This window comes from Myotis lucifugus, unplaced genomic scaffold (assembly GCF_000147115.1).
Source record: "Myotis lucifugus unplaced genomic scaffold, Myoluc2.0 scaffold_135, whole genome shotgun sequence".
Lineage (NCBI taxonomy): Eukaryota > Metazoa > Chordata > Mammalia > Chiroptera > Vespertilionidae > Myotis > Myotis lucifugus.
In genome coordinates this window covers 2,978,896-2,999,470 of record NW_005871183.1, presented here as the reverse complement: position 1 = coordinate 2,999,470, position 20,575 = coordinate 2,978,896, and the positions used below count along the sequence as shown (strand labels likewise).

At 36.9% G+C, this 20,575-nt stretch overlaps 1 protein-coding gene across 1 annotated transcript in view; it reads right to left on the bottom strand.

Moving 5' to 3' along the window:
- Positions 1 to 20,575, bottom strand: part of ADGRL3 (adhesion G protein-coupled receptor L3) — a 491,390-nt gene that overhangs the window by 454,478 nt on the left and 16,337 nt on the right. Inside the window, exon 2 of the mRNA XM_014460593.2 lies at positions 10,347 to 10,550. Coding sequence (XP_014316079.1) covers positions 10,347 to 10,550 — 204 coding nt within the window. The remainder of the gene's footprint in view (positions 1 to 10,346; positions 10,551 to 20,575) is intronic.

Genomic DNA, 20,575 nt, shown 5'->3' with positions numbered 1-20,575 from the left:
CTGATCTCTCCACTTTCAAGTCCTTCTCTACCCTAAAATTTCCCACAAAATCCTCACAGGTTCTAAACTGCAACTCTGATCGGGAGCTTCCAAAGAATCCCAACCACAGACAAAATTATGTACAAAGTCTCACCCTGACATTTAAGACTACCTACAAAATACTTCCAACCTCTCTTTCAAACTTTCTGGCTCACTACTTCTTTCCTCATGTCCTTAGTGTTGGGTAAACTAGACTATTCGTTGTCTGATGAAAATGTCTTCATTTTCTCCAGCTATAATGGTTTTCACACATGATTTCAATTATGGAGCATCCTCTTTCTTCCAGCACCTCCCATCTGTGCTTGCAAATGATCCTAGGGATTTTTTCAAGAGTTAGTTAAGGTATCACATTATCCTCCCCTCTTCCCTATCCCCATCCCACACCAAGATGCCTTTCCTCCTTCTTTAAAGTACTACAGCACTTGCATGACACCACAGTTCACCAAATCAGAGTCAAGTTAATACTGGTTTGGCTATTCTTTCTGTCACCAGCAGTAGGCTATAATTCCTGGAGGAAAGACAGCCTTATAAAGCATTCTGTGTATATTAAAGCTACAACAAATATGTGAATCAGCCGAAACCGGTTTGGCTCAGTGGATAGAGCATCGGCCTGCGGACTGAAAGGTCCCAGGTTCGATTCCGGTCAAGGACATGTACCTGGGTTGCGGGCACATCCCCAGTAGGAGATGTGCAAGAGGCAGCTGATCGATGTTTCTCTCTCATCGATGTTTCTAACTCTCTATCTCTCTCCCTTCCTCTCTGTAAAAAATCAATAAAATATATTTAAAAAAATATGTGAATCAAATTGAGTTATTTTCTTTCCTAAACATTTATACTAAATGTTCACTTACTTAAGCTATGAACCCATGAATGTGCTTAAAATATAAAGCTAGGATTTTAGAACATTTCTTTGTCTCTTCCCCAAACTACATTTAATCAGAAACATTAATGAGTAAATCAATTCACTGAAAAAATTTTATGAATTGTCCACTATATATCTCTGATATGATTATTACAAAACAGAAAGCCAAAAAAAGTGTGTAAATGGTTGTAGGTAACACTTACCAGGCCTTAAGGGCTAAATGCATAATTATATTTAATATATTTATATGTGATAATAATCACAACTATATATATATGCTTCTATTACACCACTATACAGATTAGATAGGAACTATATCTAAAATGTAAGTCCTTGGTTTTGGTTAAAACAATTAATATATGGTAAAGCTGTGAATGAACTCAAACCCCTCTGACCCCAAAGTTCATATAGTAACTGCAATTCCACACTACTACCCTCTAAGTAGCAGTAAAAGCAAAATGGTAAAGATTTAAAGATATAGCTAATAACAAAAAAATTGCTTCTTAAGAAGTAATAATTGAGGAAAAACACCATCAATTTAATTAACTATATATACAAAAGAAAGATAGAGTGTCTGACAAAATTTCTGTACTGTATGTAGACCTATATGAAAAATGCAAAATCAAAAACCCAGATATAAGCCTATCTACGAAAGCATGATGTTCTATACATAATACCTGCTTTCCCCCTCCCTTACATCTTAATTTGGGGTTAAGGCTTCTATATATATAATGGAAGTTTCCTCTCAGTACTAGATAAACTTCAGATCTCTTTTACTACCACATATCTTTTGATTTGAAGGGAAACAGAAGAAAAAGAAAGAGACTTTCTAATAATTAGCTAACTTATTCTGAAAAGTATCTGTCACTGGCAGTGTAAAATTTGCTCCTTTGGAGCATATATACAATTATCAGCATGTGGCAGATATTAATGAAACAACCTACAATACACTCCTAATTAAATCCAGGAAATGAAATTTTTTTTGGATTAAATGTCAAAGTTTAGCATTTATTTTCCATTATTCATATCCTTTGTGAAAAGAAAAATGTAATGATGAGAAATACACTAATTTCCATAAGTATTTTGAAAAGCTATTTCATACTTCTCAGATGGAAAGGGAAAATAAATTGTAATTTATGCCAATAAAAATAAAAGACTTTATCACATTTTCCTTTAAATACTTGAAGGCTAAACTCACTAACACATTATTTTCAATTGGATACATCATTCTGGTATTGATTACTTTTAGGAAAGAAACAAGACCCTAAAGAAATGCTTTTAAATAATGTTTAGGGCTGCAAAGTTTGTTTGTTTTTTTAACCTCAATACTTTACTTCCTAGATACCTATGGCCCTTCTTCTCACATGAAAATATAAGGACCTTTTATGCATGACAATTTTAAGAGTGATGTGCAAATAATGCATTTTGCATATCAATTACACCTGACATTTTGTCTGAACTGACAAATCTCTGAAAGACACAAATAAATGTGAACAGGGGCTTTTATCCGAAATAATATTATATTGTCATATAAACCAAGAAGCTAACAAGGACTTTGAAGGCCACATTATATTATTCTCTTGCAGTGATAGTTATATCAAAAAAGCTGAGCTTGTAAAACGGAAGGTTTTCAATTGCCATAGCAACATTAATCTCTGTTCTTCTGTTACAAGTTCTTTCATCTCCTTACCTCTCCATGAATTCCTAGACTTCACCTATACACTTCAGACTGTAATATAATAACAAAATTAGAACCAGCTTTTCCAAAAATTTGGGAGTAAAGGGAGTAAGAACATGAGAACATGCCAGAAGTTCAACTCATCAAAGTCAATATAAATGGCACTAAAAACATATTAAGAGTAACAAGTCTCAAATTTTCTAATAATCATGTTACATTGAATGAAATTATGAAAGCCAGAGGAAGCGAAGATAAATTGTTTACCTCATCATGCACATACACGTTTCAGGCCGCTCTAATTCAGAATCAGAGGGAGATTAAAAATTGTTCTGTCAGGCATAGGCCTAGGGATGGGTGAAAGTGGAAGAAAATCAATCCAATTCAACCTATATCGAATTTTTAGCTGAGCTGAAGGGGACCCAGGTGGTATACACTTTCCACCCAGCAAAGATAATACCATTTGCCAATGATCCAGAAGGAAGGGGCCATGGCTTGTCTAGTAAATTAACAGAACTTCCTTGGGGCTGAAGGGTAAAACATGTATGGGATGTGATTTGAAATAAGAGAAAACTGTATTGCCTACTAATCTTATTTACTGTAAGTATATGTGTGGCTTATAGGCCTCAAAGCATCCTGTATTTCTCTCTCCCTGTTCTTCATTTATTCCAGTGTCCAAACTCAATCACATTGGTAAGTTCATAGGGTAAAAAAAAACAATTGGCTCCATTCCCAAATCATTGTGTTACCAGTAATCCGACAAATGAGCTTTCATCACCCCTTCCCTGCTTCTATCAGTTTATTACAACACCTTCATGTGTACAATTAGGTGAGCATTCTGCAGCTACTGCAGCTTTCATTTCCTAGTCTCTTAACCAATGAGAACATTACCATTTCCTTAAGATAAAGCATTTATAGCATTGCTTTACATTGTCTTCAAGGGATATTGCTATTTTAATAATTAGTTTTAATTAGGCAAGAGTTATATAAGTTAAGATTCATTTTCATTTTTGAGGCACTCTCAAAGGACACATGAAGATTATTTTTGTTATCATTTTATTAAACTATATGCTATGTTATGTTGTTAATGAGTGCAAATATGAGCAGATTACTCTCCAGCTGCCTTCCAAATTTTGACATGGAACATTCTACTAAGAACTAAATGAATATCAAATATATTGAGGCCAGCAGATCAACTGTCTTTAACTTTGTTCAATTTCTCTCCTTGCTAAATGTATATGTTGCAAATGCAAATACTATATAATAAGAATCTTTTCAGCTGTTTCATGGGAACACAGGAAAGCTCATAATCAGATCTAATCTTGGCAGCACTACAGCCCTGCTAGGTATTACTGGGAAGTAGAAAGAAGGATTGAATGAAAATCCTAGCAGATGCTCTTTTGTTGCAGAATAGCTTATCACACCTAAGCCAAAATAAAATGGGTAACAAAGAATAGCACTAACTTTTTTTTCTCTTTGATGAGAATAACTTATGCCTAACAAATAACACTTTTAATTATCTTTTTTTTTAGATTTGTATATTGTATTTAAATTATAGGTTCTTAAATTTGGGACAGAAAGTTGAGCTTCTGTTCAAAGGAATACATTAAAGAACTCATTTGTAAATTTTTCTATAACAGCATCATCATTCCTTAGCAATATTTTCTGTCTCCTCTTACCTTCCATAGCTGAGTAAGTAGCAATCTCTCAAGCCAGAAACTTGGTTGCCCTCTTTGGATTTTTCCTCTACATTATTCACACATCCAATGAATATAAAATTCTTGACCTTTGGTCCTCATTAGCACTAATGTCACTCACTACTTGAGTCAGGACCACCATCATTTTTTAAATCTAAATCAACAGAATAACTTCCCCATCTCCAGTCTTTAAGCCTCAAATGCAGGCAGTGGTTCACTTCCTCTAAGACTTAATTATTCCCTTGCTGCCATCACAAAAATTCTAAACTCCTCAAGATGTTATATCATGCCATGCTGATCAAGTGCTTGATTACTTCCCAGATCATTCGGGGCTAATGTCTAGACATTATCCTTTGGACTTCTATGCTCCAATTATACTGAACTAGGCATTTGTGCTACTGTTTCCTCTGTCTATAGTAGTATGTTTCTTCTACCTGTGTGTTTGGCTAACTACTACTTGTCTGTCAGGCCACAGCCTAGATACCACTTTATATTTAGGATCACTTTCTCTAAGACTGGTACATACTCCCTCCATGGTATTGTATACTTTCCCCTGAAATAGGTGTTTCTGCTATTGCCTCTTTGCTACACAAACACTGCTGTGTGGGTGAAGGTCATGAAATGGCCAGTGACATGAATAATTAGGTCAGGGATACTGACCTAACCCAAGGGGGATTAAATTCCCATCTTGGAAATGTAAACTAAAAGGTAAGAAGACAGTGCCTGTTGGTGGTTGGTACTAAGAGGAGTGTGTACAATTTGGTGTGACAGTCACAATGCTAAGGAGCAAAGAAAGCTGATGGAAAGTTAGAGAACCAAAGAAGAATTAGGCCCAGTTGGAGCGTGCTTTCCTGATATTATTTACTGATATCCAAGATCCAGTACTCAAGAGTCTAGATTCCCATAAGAAATATGTATTCTGAAAACACAGTTCCCAAACTTAGCACTCCCCCCTAAACACACACACACACACACACACACACACACACACACACACACACACAAGCTTCTATTAATTACTTTTAAAAACAAGTCTCTTGCCTCTTTGGGTACAGGGGAGAGGTATCCTTTAGCAAGCATTTGCCACATGGTGCTCTTTCTTGTTTCCCAATACCCACTGAGAGATCAAAATTATGAATTGGCCCTGACTGGTTTGGCTCAGTGGATGGAGCGTCGGCCTGCAGACTGAGGGGTCCCAGGTTTGATTCCAGTCAAGGGCATGTACCTTGGTTGCGGGCACATCCCGGGTGGGGGGTGTGCAGGAGGCAGCTAATCGATGTTTCTCTCTCATCGATATTTCTGACTCTCTATCCCTCTCCCTTCCTCTCTGTAAAAAAAATCAATAAAAATGAATAAAAAAAATTATGAATTGAATTCTCCATCTTTGTTTTCCTGGTACATAGTGCAGCATACATTTGCACTCAACCCATTATTAAAAATAATAATAAATATCATTATTATTATTGAGGGCAAAAATTATAATTATAAAAGCATTCCCATCTACAAAAAACCCAAAATGGAGGAAAAAGGGGAAAATTAATTATAGAGTTTTATTTGATTCTCAATAGACTGACAATACAGGAGCCTCTTGGAAAAGCATTTTGGCTCTTGCAAAAGGTAGAGTCTATGACTTGTCAGGATTGAAATGCTTTAGCTGTATTCTGAGAGAACACTTGTATGGACCTGCACATCAAGCATGTCAAACTCGCGGCCCAAGGGCCACATGCAGCCCACAACAAATATGTTTGTGACCCAGCCAATACACGGTATGTAAGAAATGTTTTAATAAAAATTCTGTAACTTAATTTTTACAATATCCTGTTATACATAATTATTAATAACAAACTACAAGGTTCACTAACAAATGATTACTATAATCGCGTTGCATTCATTTCTTTTACGTGCCTTACGCGCAGGCCCACCATTTCTCTCCCCTAATACTAGCAGCAAATATCTTAGCAGCTAATTGCCACGTCATTAGTCTTGGACTGATTTGTTTGTTGTGCGCAACAGGAAATATTTTGCTTTTGGAGAACAAGAAAAATATGTTTATTTGTGTTACTCTTATTAATTTGTGCAGTTATTCAGTGTCTGGTAAGTTAATGTTCAAGAAAAATATTAATTTTATTACAATGCTCTATTATTTCATGTTAACTATTACTCATTTATTTCAGCCCTTTGTATTCAGCATGTCTCTATCGAAATAAACCTGCGTTTCTATGAAAATTGAAGCTTTTGTTTTTTTTTGCGGCCCACATAAACTTAAACCTTGTTTATCTGGCCAGTGTTAGCCTTCGAGTTTGACATGCTTGCTGCACACTATATGTGCCTAGCAGGAGGGTTATTTGTAGATCATCTCAATGAACTTTTGAAAATCACAATTAAAGCATAGGAAGTGCTGATAAAAAACACAGTAACATTCTTTTAGTTTCAAGGAAAAGTCTTGATATCTAGTCATTAACTGGGCAATCTGCCCTCAGACTTCCTTCTGCTTTAATATGCTAAAGAGAAACATGTCTTCTGTGAACAATGCTTTTCTTAAATCCCTTATGCTTTGCTGCTCTACTGTGAAGTCCTAATTCCTCTGAATCTAAACACTCATTAACTCTCAAGAACTATTAGCTATCTGGAGTCAAATGAATGAAAAGGGGAAAAAAAGAGTAAAGTTTAATTTCAAGCCAATGAAAGGGTCTTTATATGTTTTATTTTTTGTTGAGTTGTTAAGGCTGTTTTAATTGGGTTTCTTACTTGCTTGTTTGGCTATCTGTAGAACAAACAGGGGTTAACAATTTTTAAAGTAAAATCAATTTCATTTTTCAGTCAGATTGTATTAATCTCTGTCTTTATTACTTATATTTATTAATGAGTTTTCTGTAACTTTAAGTATCTTGTTTTTATAACAGACTTGTTTTTGTTTTGAGAAAGGTGTGGAGGGGTGGAGTTCACTGACATTTTCTTGTTTGCATTCTTCCATGTTTTTTCAATTTGAGGAGCTGAAGGTAATACGGTATCTTTTATTTCAATTTCACTTTTCATACCTGTCCAAATACTCTAGCTCTATGTACTATTGTTACCATCATAACTAGCTAGTTTATTAATATTAATAGAAAAAAATAAAAGGGAAGGCCAGACATTATAAGCATGGTCATCTGGGCAGCTTCTGTAGGAAGCTGCAACTTTATACTCCAGTATTAAGAAACCACCAGTCCATTTCCCGCAGATACTGGGAAAGGGATCAAGCAAAGGGGTAAATGGGCGCATATACAGTGAAGTTGGGGTGCCATAGGGAAGACACTTGCCTGTCTAGCCTGTTGAACCATGGATTGCCTAGAGGGGTGGAGCCACTGCAAGGACGTGAAATCCTGAAGGATTCATTTGTTAAGCTCCTAATTAAAATTCCCCCCCAAAAAAGAAAACTTCTCTGTCTTGCGCCTCTTGTTTCTCTTGCATTGCTCCTGCTTCCTTGCACTTGCTTCTTCAGGGGCCTGCGCTAGCCTGCATGTGGCCCTAGAAGCCGCATGGCCATGACCCCACACTCAATGGACTGGAGCTTGGAGCACAAGCTAAGCTAGCCAGATGCTGGACTAGACTGGGCTTTAATATGGAGTGAAGACCCTGGGCAGTGGCTTCAATCCCAGCTCTGCTAAAGACGAAATGGGGGTCTTTCCATGGTGAGATGGAGGGAGAGGGGACCTTGGAAGGGAGCCCCCTTAATTTCACATCATCAATAAAGCTTTTCATGATACCTGATCCTCCCTTGGGGCCCAGAAGTTCTTGTTCCCATGGCACCCCAAGATGCCTACTTCCAGCAGCAACAGGTGGGGACAACAGGAGGGCACCCCATAGATAACATGATCTTCTGTATTAGGAAAGATTATGGCCCTGAAACATTTGCTTGTTCTTCCTTGTTCTTTCTATGGAGCACTCAGAGATGACCTTCAGTTGCCCTGTGTCTCACTGATAAAATTAGTTTTTCAGAAAAGCAACTTCCCAAAAGTATTGTCTCATCATAACAGATTAACACAATTCTGTTGGCTCCTTTTAAATCACATTTACCACAGTATCCATTTATGAGATCACATGAAGGCTGCCTCGGACCATCCTTTCCATTTCTATCCAAAACAGAATATAATGTTTCTATTTTTAAACTGATATAAAAACATAATTCATAACCCATTACTACACTGCAACCTCCCACATACTGGCAAAAAGCAAAATCTCATAATATAGAAAAACATCATTAAGCTTTAAAAGTTGGGGAATGTTTAAATTCAGCCAACTCTTTACAAAAAGTTCTATAGGGGAAAACTATTGTAAATGACTAATATTCTAAATTTTTTCATAAGACATAATCCCCAGTGGGTAGAGGGTTGTGTGGGGTGTGTGTATGTGTGTGCACACACGCACGTGCATGTGTGTTTGTATTTATGTTCATGGCTGATTTAAATATTCATATCATCTACTCAAAAATTAAACTTCATTTCTGGATTTCTATTTCATTAATATTAGAAATTGTGAGAATGCATTTGCATTGGAGTAAATTAATTAATTTTATATTATTTTACAGTATAAATCAGAAGTCAAAATCATGGTGAATATTTTCTGGGAGGAATATAACAACACCCAATTTCTGCAAAACAAAAAGCAAAAATGAAAAAAAAAAGTTCTTAAAGAATGCTTACTGTGCATTTTCCTTGAAATTTTAGAACACGGAGTCAATTTTACATGCTTCTGTGGAAGTTCATGTTCTCACTCACCACTGCCCCTTCCCCAATCATCACCACCAAGGAAGAAATGCTAATCTGAATAGAAAGATTCTCCGACATCAACTGAATGATGTGACTGAGAGTGGACAGAGTCACTGCGAGTGCCATGTTTCCCATATACTTACTCTTTCTATGTGGCTGCAGTAATTGAGGAGTGAGGTTTAACTCTCACAGGTCTGTTAAATCTCAAATGGATTCATGATGCATCCCCCTTATTCCCTGAACTGAAATAAAGTATTCCAACTTTTTTTTTTATCAGAGAATTATCTAATGGGGTTTAGAAGCTCAACTATTATAGTAATATTTCATGTTCCTTTGCCAATATTTCTTGTATGTATATCCCCTTATAGAAGTTAGGAGAGGTGACTGTTTTGGGACAAGACTTGATATTTATGGTTCAACAAGCCAAATGATTCTTAGTCTTTTTCATGTTGTGGAACATAAAGAAAATTATAAGTATTTATAATACTTAATAGGTTTATAATTGTGAGTATGCAAAACAGAGTTTATTTTGTGTTATTATTTGTTAATTATCATTTTCCATATGAACAAATTTAAACAATTTTTGCCCACCACATATTTATATATTAGTATATTATATTCCCTAGGGGAATTTAGAGGGAAAATAGTGCCTGTATGGAATTTAATGAGAAAAAAGAAAAGTTACATTGCCTTAATATATATAAAGATAAAATAAAATATAAAGTATTAGGAAAAAGTAGTATTGAATTCTGTGCAAATATCATGTAACATTCTCCATGGAGCTTCATGGGCTGTACGGCTCCCATTCTACTTCTCAGCTGCAGAGACAACGTTATAAACAAAGGAATGTCCCACACTTTCATAAGAAAATTAGCTTGTTCCTGTAGCCATCACTTTTCTATCCCATTTCATGCTTTCAAATGTCTATACACAATTCTTAACCAAGATGTTTTCATCCTAATCTCAAAATTGTGGTAGTTTCTATCGATGAGAATGTTTTTTCAAAAATGATTGGATGTGTTAAGACTTGTATTTTACAACCACTCAAATTCTGTAAGAGTTGAAATTCTCACTCAAAGTGATTTTAAATTTCCTGTGTTCCGCAAAGACAGTTCAAAATTTAAGGTCAACATTTTGAAATAATAACGAGGCTCTAATGTAGAATAAGCATGCATTGTTAAACAGCTGGCTCGGATACAACTAAGAGCAAATATCAACCACAGGTATATGAAAAGACACCCGTAAGCCTGCCTGGGGCTGAGCTTCCAGGAGCCCCTGCCCAGCCACCCCCAGCCCTCTGTCCCACCTCCCACCGCTGGCCGCACCTTGGGCTGGGATCTGAGCTCCTTGGGCACCTGGACCACGAACTCCTCTGGCAGCTCCACGGGGCCCTGGTCCGCGATGAGCTGTGGCGCGCTCTGCAGTTGGCTGCTGGAGGAGATGTCTGGGTGGTAGAGCGCCTCCTGGGTTGCGCTCAGCATGTCGCAGTGGAGCAGCGAGGGCTGGATGTCTCTCAATGTGCTTGCCACCTGCGGGCACCATCAGACTCCACTCAGCTCAGGGCCGCCTCAGAGGAGCCTGCTACAGGCTATTCCCCAGGCTGCTGTCAGCTGCCGGCCATAGGCCCCATACACCAGCCACCCCAGGCCCCATTAAGACAACCCTGACCTGAGGAGATCCTATCTCCTAGGCTAGTGCGATGATGACTATGTAGTGCTGTCCAAATTAAACACTACCGTAAGTAAGCCAAACACCTCACCCTAATCCCTAATGAGGATTAGAAAATTAGACATAATTATTGAAAACTGAGAAAGCTACTTGAAAAATGTAAATATTGTCTATATTTTTATAGATTCACAGCATTCTGATGCTAATTATGGGCATTAATATCTATAAGTGTAAAAAAAACATTGGTTACTGAACTAAATATTTTCACACAAAAAGCTTCTTAAGGTAACGAATGAAAAAAGTTTCAGAGGTGGTTTTTTATTAGTTTAGTTTTGTTTATTGTATTGTTATACTTACATGGATTGTTTTATATTTATTTATTTTTCAGGTCATTAAACATTTTTTTTGAAAGATGCTGTATTAAGATCCGTGATGGACATTAAGGTGAAAAGGATATACACACATTTTTGCCATTTACATACACAGTGATTTTACTGACAAATGTACATATTACATCAATGAGTAAATATGAAAGACCAAGACAATAATGAAAAAAATAAAATTTCACATATATGATTTTTTTAATAATTCACAAAACAGTCATACATCATATGCTATGAAAAAGAGCTATTTAAGTACAGGATTTTTTTCTGGTGAATTGGTACATAAAATATACATTTCTCTACACTAATTGCAACTAGCGTAATAAATAGGAATGATAATAAAAATGTCCCTGCCAAAATAAGAAAAAGGCTTTACAAGAATAAAGATTTTGCTTTACACAACTATTTTTAACATACTAGAGTATGCATATTTAAAACACGTGAATAATGCTACGACTATCATTCAATAGTCAGGATAGAAACTAAGAAATTCAATAATGCAAGAGAATTTTATAATCTTTCTAATACTGGAAGTTTATACAGTGAGACTGTAATTTATTGATATATAAAATATTTGAAAGTTAAGAATGAAAACACATTTTCTTTCAAATCACAAGAAATATTACAACCCTATTGAAAACAACAAAAAATAATATAAAAAATCTGTCAAACCATCCATTGATTATGAAAAAAGATTAGATTACAACTAAGAAAACAACATGTTTACTTAAGCTCATTACAATGTATGAGTACCAGGCAAAAGAGTGTAAATGCTATTTTGATAGTTTGTGTGAATGAAAAAAAGTGTCAAAAAAGAAAACAAATTTTAAGGCCAAAAAAAGTTGTGAAAATCAAAATATCTAAGTAAGTGCCTCCTTTAAAGTTTAAATCCAGTGATGTCTCTTTTAACTTATGAAATATCCCTCTCCTTGTTGCCCCAAATGACAATGTGACCAATTTTTAATTATTTTTATACAGATACATATAGGCATGCTTTCCCTAGCATCTTTATAACTATTCTATGAAAGAAATTTAGCAAAAGATTATAATGCTGTATTAGCCTATAAGCTTCAGATATAAAAACATTGAAAGATTTCACCCACAGCCAAGTTAACAAATAAGGACATGTGGAGTGAGGAAGTATTGTGCTCCATTCATTCATTCAACAAATATTTATGGAGTTCCCATGATGTGCCAGCTCCTTTTCTGGGTACTGGAGATTTTGGTAAACAAAACAGACCTCATATCTACCTTAATGAATCATCCATTCTTTTGAGAGAGAGATTATACAAATGGATAAATAATTTTTAAAGGGGACATCTGTAACACGTTCAACAATAAAGATACATTCTAAAAAATAATTTTTAAAATACCATATAGGAGATGAGCAATTTACAGAAAGTTTAAATAGGGTAACATGTAAGGGTGGGGGTAAGGGGGAGAGATCAACCAAAGGACTTGTATGCTTGCATATAAGCCTAACCAATGGACACAGACACCAGGGGGGTGAGGGCATGAGTGTGGGGAGTGGGAGGGCAATGGGGCCATAAGGACACATATATAATATCTTAATCAATAAAGAAAATAAATAAATAAATAGATAGATAGATAGATAAATAAATAAATAGTAAAAAAAAAAGCTACTCTGTTTACGTTTTTATGGAAGATTTGTCTATGGGAGTAAAATTTAAACTGAGATCTCAAGTTGCTAGTCATAAGAAGCAGGAGTAAAGAGCACTCCTGGCTGCTGCAAAGCCCTCAGGCTGGAGCCACCTTGATGGGTTCAAGAAATAGCACAACACAAATATCGCATGACCTCACTTATATGTGGAATCTAATGAACACAATGAAATTGACCAACAAAATAAGACCAGAAGCATGAAGTCATGGAACAGACTGGGGTTGGGGGTTCAAGAAGAGATAAACCAAAGAACTTATATACTTATATGCATAGCTCATGGACATGGGCTATAGCGTAGTGAAGACCTGGTGGAGTGGGAAGGGGCTGGAGGAGAGGGTAAAATGGGGTAAAATGGGATATTATCTGTAATAACTATCAATAATTACATATATATAAAAGAAATAGCACAATGGCCAATGAAGCTGTTATGTGTAGTGGACTGGGAGAAGAATGGTAAGACTTGAGATCAGAGAGGTTAGCAATAAGTAGATCATGAATTTTGTAAAAGAGGGCTAATAGTTTAGTTTTGGGGCAATCAAGCATCTGTTTGGGAGGGAAGAATAAGGTACAATAGCAGGGCGGAGGGATGGGAATAGTGATCTCTACTGAATTATAGATCAATTATTTCAAGAAACGTTAATTTCTGGAGTCCGCAGAGAATAACAATTGATATAAAATGCATGTAGAGTAGAATTACCTGAAAAAATAACAGTATCTGTATTTAATAAAAGAATCTTAACTTAAACAAGAAATAAGAACATGCTCAAACTAGAACAAGAAAGCAAGGCCTACAGACTTAGAAACAGTAGGTATGGATCAAAGAATAAAATTATTTTATGAAGTTTGAGGAATACAAAATACCAGGAAGTGAAGTAGAATTTGACTCCTGTGTTAAAGGAAATTAGACTCTGATGTGTTCTATGAAGCTGGAATATATGGTGTCTATAGACTTCTTTAAATTCAACATCTCTATGAAAGGAATCCAGAGTACCTGTCACTGAGAGCAAAAATGGAGGGTTGTTACACTGTCCATATGGAAAAGGGCTATTAGAGCCAAAATCTTAACATTTGGCATAAAAAAATATTGTATCTGTTGAACTTACGGTACTGTATAACTTTGGGGGAAATATTTGAGTTATAAATATAAATGTAATTTTTCTTCCTTAAGCTATTATAAAAATATGTCTTCAAGATAAACACAGTTTTGAGACTGGTATTCCATTAGGACCATGGAATCTTAAGTCTGGAAGGAATCATTCAACTAACATGCTACATAGTAATCCTCAGATCATCCCTGCTAAAAATCTCTGAAATTTCACACGAAAAGTCCATGATAGCTCTGTCCTTGAAACACCCAATTCCATTTGAAGCAGCAAGTCAAGAAAAGTGATATCTACCCCCTGGCATTCTCCACTCACTTATCTAAATGCTACACAAATGGGCTATGCAAAACAGATCAAGCTACTCCTAGAAGGCACTTGTCTTCAGATATTTAAGCTAGCCTTTACATCATAAATGTCCCATTTTTTATCTAGATGCATAAGGGAAAAGGTTTCTTTAAATTAAAAAATACCTCAGAATGTTATAGCATTGACTATAATTTCAAGGCATCCTCCCCCTTATAACTTACTCTTCTATCTCCATTTGAGACCACAATTTCAAACTCCGTCATGTGTAATTCTAAGGTGTCTCAAGTATTTGCTGCTGGGATAGAAAGTAATGATAAGGCCAACACATCTTGTTCTTCTTTCTAATCTTTTCCAAAGAGAGAAAAACTTCGTTCTTATCTCCTTTAAAAACTGTAACACTAACAACAAATTTTCTGAAAAAGAAATAAATTGATCCCATTTACATGAAATAGGAATAAATTAAAGGAGGATCAAGATGCCTACTCTGAAAATTACAAGACACTGATAAGAGAAATCGAGGAAGATACAAGTACATTGTGTTCATAGATTGGAAGATTTTATATTGTTAATTTAAATGTCAATACAACCAAGAGCTATCTATAGATTCAATGCAAAAGATTCCAATGGTGTTTTTATAGAAATAGAAAAAATACTCCTAAAATTTTATTATTCATTGAATAACTAAAGAAATACTGAGAAAGAACAAAGCAGGAGGAATCACACTTCCTGATTTCAGCTATACAATAAAGCTATAGTATGGTTTTGGCAACAACAACAAAATAGTATGGTTTTGGCAAAAAAAAAATCCTGACAAATATACCAATGAAACAGAATCAAGAGCCAGGAATATATGACTAATATTTGACAAGTGAGCCAAGAATACTAAACGGAGAAAAGATGGTCTCTTTAATAAATCGTGCTGGGATAATTGGATATTCACATCTAAAAAAATGAAACTTAACACCAATCACAAAAATTAATTCAAAATACATTAAAGACTTAAATGTAAAACCTGAATACATGAAACTCCTAGAACAAAACATGGGAATAAAGCTCCTTGACATGTGTCTTTGTAATACTTTTTTGGATATAACATCTAAAGTGTGAGCTACAAAATCAACAATAAACAAGTGGGACTACGTAAAACAAAAAAGCTTCTGCACAGCATAAGAAATGATGAAGAAAGTGAAAAGACATCCTGCAGAATGGGAACACATTATTTCCAAACCATGTATCTGATAGGGATTAGTATCCAGAATATCTAAAGGAACCATACGACTCAATAGCAAAAAACAAAGAAACAAACAAAAAAAAAACCCACAATTGGAAATCACCTCCTGCTTATAACACTGGCTATCATAAAAAGACAAGCGATGACAAATGCTACTATAGATGTGAAGAAAAGGGAATCCTTGTACACGGCTGGTGGGAACGCAAACTGGTGTAGCCACTGCGGAAACAAGTATGGATGATTCTCAAAAAAAATAAAAATAGAACTATCATATATCCAGCTATTACCCTTCTGGAAATATATCCAGAGGAAAAAAAGAAACCATTAACTTTTAAAGATATATGTACCCCATGTTCATAGCAGCATTACTTATAGTAGCCACGACAAATAAAACCTAAGTATCAACCATTGGATAAATTGATAAAGAATTTGTATTGTGTATATACAACATCGTTCAACCATTAAAAAAATGAGGAAACCCTACCATTTGCACTAACATGGATTGAACTTGAAGGCACCACGCTAAGTGAATAAAGTCACACTGAGAAAAACAAATACTGTGTGATCTCACCTGTGGAAACCAAACCAAACCAAAACAAAACACCACATAGATAAAGAGAGCACACTTGTGATTACCAGAGGTGGGGAGAAGAGGATTGAAGAAAGGCAATAAAAAAATAAAAACATCCAATTATCAGATAAATAACTAGCAGGGAGTAATGTATAACATGGTGACTCCTGGTAACACTGCTGTATGATGTACAGGAAATTTGTTAAAAGAATAAATCCTGAAGTTCTCATCACAAAGAAAAAGTTTTTTTTTCTACTTTCTTTCCATTTTATTGTATCTGTATGAGAAAATTAATATTAGCTGAACCTACTGTGGTAATCATTTCATAACATATGTAAGTCAAACTATCATCCTGCATGCCTTAAACAAATACAATGATATGTCAATTATTTCTCAACAAAACTGTAAAAAATTATATATCTAATTAAGACTTCATTTTTATTTAAAAAAAGGATTCACTATTTTTTTTTATTTTTTTAATTAAATCTTTATTGTTCAGATTATTACATTTGTTCCTCTTTTTCCCCCCCATAACTCCCCTCCACCCGGTTTCCACCCCACCCTCCGCCCTCACTCCCCACCCACTGTCCTCATCCATAGGTGAATGATTTTTGTCCAGTCTCTTCCTGCATCCCCCACACCCCTTTCCCCCCCAAGAATAGTCAGTCCACTCCCTTTCTATGCCCCTGATTCTATTATAATCTGATGAACAGAATAAACTGGTGATTATAATAGAATCACTATTTTTTTTTAAATTTCAATTGTGCCCTAGCCAGTTCAGCTCAGTGGTTGAAGCATTGGCTTCGGATCCTGTTAGATTTCAGTCAAGGGCACATACCTTGACGGGGTTAATATGGGAGGCAACCAATTCATGTGTCTCTCTCACATCGATGTTTCTCTCTCTCTCTCTGTCTCTCACCATCCCTTCCACTCTGTCTAAAATCAATGGGAAAAATATCCTCCAGTGAGGTTTAACAAAAAAAAAATGTGAATTGCTTTAATCATATAATATTTAATATTCATTACAAGTAATATGAGTTATTGTCATAATCAAACTGTCTACATAATTACTTCAGATAGTTTTACTACTTAAACACTTTGATTCTGCTTTACTCAGTGGCAAGTATGCAATATGTAATTAATATTTCATAACCTGCTGAAATGATCAAACTATTTCCCCCATGTTTATGTATAGGCTCCAACATCAAAGAGTATCATAGAATCAAAGTTCCTGGATATTGGTTATGGGAAAATATGAGGCAGGAAGAAAAGGAAAACTAAAAAGCATGTAAAAGGCAAAGTATTTCTGATGGTAGTACCAGAGTTTTCATCTTATCTGTGCAACTAATAATTCAAATAAGTATCAAAAATATCAGATTTCAATGTATATACCTTCAGAGTTCAATATTTATTTATAAATATTAATTTTAAAATAGTAAATGAGTATTGTTTCTAACCAATTTCAACCATTTCTGTTTTATTGTTCCTTAGTTGAGGAACTATGTAATTCAGTCAACTATTTAGCTTCTTCCTCCAAACATCTATTGCTCATTATATTGAGCTTGGAATCTAGGCAAAACAACGCTCTGCATTACTAAGATATTTGTAAGGTGATAGGAATAGCAAAAACAATATATCAACTGAGTTAATTTATCAGAATTACAAATGATATCACTTTCATATATTAATAATATTTCTCACAAGTGTATTTTAGGGTAATATTTTACCATATCATGTGGAGTTATTTTGTTTTTTTGTGTGTTTTTTTGGGGGGGTTAATCCTCACCATAGGACATGTTTCCATTGGTTTTCAGAGAGAGTAGAAGGGAGGGGGAGAGACAGAGAGAGAGAGAAACATGGATGTGAGAGAGACATCGATTGGTTGAGACCCTTCAGTCCACAGGCTGACACTCCAGCGAGCCAAACCAGCTAGGGCTCTTGTGGAGTTTAAAATGTACTAAAATTACAACTATGACTTTAACTTACATATTCAATTTTGCTTTTCATTATTACCTTCTTAGATACACTATCTATCCTCCTATAAATACTTGGGTAATCCTTTGTTCAGGTTATCCTTCTTGGTAAGAAACCTTTTTTCCAACTGCTCAGGCTTTCCCATAATTTTCCCAAGCTATTCACTATATTCAGCTCCAAATTTCATACTATTTCCCTTCATTTCTGTACTACAGTTCAAAATTCTAATAATTTAAAAATCTTATTTTTTTATGTCTTAAGGTTAAGCAAACAAAAATTGCTTTCTGAAATAAAAATGTATAAATTTTGCTTGTTTTATTTTGTGATATTCTAGATAATTCATACATTACAATGTACATTCCTAAACTGTTTTGGTTGGTTTATTTCTAATTTAAATTATAGGTCCAAAAATAAGGCAAACTCTCAGTAGGTTATTAAAACATCTTTAAAAAAAGTTTTCATAAGATGGTTAGGAGAGTCTGAGTGTCTTTTCTAACAACTATTTTAAATGTCATTTCATCATTAGATTGATGGCTCTGAGTCTATTTCCATCCTAAAATTACAGGTACTACAGGGACTACTATCTATGACTCACTGGATTATTATATGTATTCATTGAGCTATTGTGTGCAAAAGTGTTCAGCTAAGAGCAGAGTGCTAGTAAATTTAGAAATTATATTGAAATAACAAATGGCTGATTGATAGGGAATGTCTAATCCAACCTCTGTGCTTATTTTCAACTTTTCTTTTAAGTAAAGGTACTTTTTCCAATTGAGCTTCCTTATGCATACCTGAAAGGCTCTACTTTTCCCCCAGCACCTTTATTTTGGCCATATAAAAAGATTATATCTTTCCTGATTTCTCCCTAAGGCATAATTGTTTTTTACAATATATATACTGAATGGCCAGATTATTATGACTGGCCAGATTATTATGACCACCCCATCAGTACAATGAAGTGAATTAGTTATGCAAATAATAATAATAATAAAACCTTGAGAGTATTTGCTTAGGAAGTTTTCAATATTCAGTATTTTTGGAAGTGTCAATGAAGTACTGATGGGGTGGTCATAATAATATGGCCACTTAGTGTGTGTGTGTGTGTGTGTATGTGTATGTGTATGTATGTATGTGTATGTATGTGTGTATATATATATTCCTATCTAATAAAAGAGAAACATGGTAATTAGCCGTACCTCCACTACCCTTCCCATTGGCTAATCAGGGTGATATGCAAATTAACTGCCAGCCAAGATGGCGGCCAGCAGCCAGGCAGCTTGAAGTGAACATGAGGCTTGCTTGCTCCAGTGACGGAGGACTCCAACGTTTCCCGCCTGATGCTGCCGGCCTCTGAGCTTGCAGTTTGAAATATTGTTACAAATATAGAAGCTAAACAAAACCCCAGAAACCTGCTTTCAGCCAGCCGGGATCTCAGAGCTGGAGTTGAAACAGTGTTTCGATTATAGAACCCAAACAAACCAGATCCCTGCTTTCAGCAGCGGAGGTCTCATAGCTGGAGCCGAGCCTCAGAGCTAAAGCTGGCCCAGAATAAAAAAAAAAAGGAGCAGTTGGGAGCTTCAGTCACCTGCCAGCCTGAAAACAGCCCTCAGCACCTCACCCAGACTGGCCAGGCACCCCAGTGGGGACCCCAACCCTGAAGGGGGTATGACCAGATGCAAACAGCCATCATCCCCTCATCCAGGCTTGCCAGGCACCCCAGTGGGGACCCCCACCCTGATCTGGGACAACCTTCAGGGCAAACCAGCCGGCACCCACGTGTGCACCAGGACTCTATCCTATATAGTAAAAGGGTAATATGCCTCCCGGCACCGGGATCAGTGGAGCTCCGAGGCCTCCCGAACCCGGGATTAGCGTGACAGGGGGCAGCGCCCAAACCCCCTGATCACCCTGCGGCTCTGTGTGTGACAGGGTGCGGCGCCCCAACCCCCTGATTGGCCCTGCTCTGTGTGTGACAGGGTGCGGCGCCCCAACCTCCCCCCACGGGCCCTGCTCTGTGTGATGGGGTAGAGCCATAACCTCCCCATCAGCCCTGCCCTGAGTGTGACAGTGGCGGCGCCTCAACCCCCTGAACGGCCCTGCTCTGTGGGTGATAGAAGGCGGCGCCCCAACCCCCCCCCCCCACGGGCCCTGCTCTGTGTGTGACGGGGTAGAGCCATAACCTCCACATCGGCCCTGCCTTGAGTGTGACAGGGTGTGGCGCCCCAACCCCCTGATCTGCCCTGCTCTGTGTGTGACAGGAGGCAGTGCCCCAACTCCCCTATCGGCCCTACTCTGTGAGTGACAGGGGGAGCTCCCCAACCCCCTGATCGACCCTGCTCTGTGCGTGACAGGGGAGAGCTCCCCAACCCCCTGATTGACCCTGCTCTGTGCATGACAGGGTACGGAGCCCCAACCACCCTGATGGGCCCTGCTCTGTGAGTGACAGGGGCAGCGCCCCAACTCCCTGATCGGCCCTGCTCTGTGCGTGACAGGGGGTGGCGCCGCAACCACCCCATCGACCCTGCCTTGAGTGTGACAGGGGGCTGTGCCCCAACCCCCCAATCGGCCCTACCCTGAGCATGACTGAGGGTGGCATCCCACCTCCCAATCCGCCCTGCTCTGTGCATGACAGGGGCG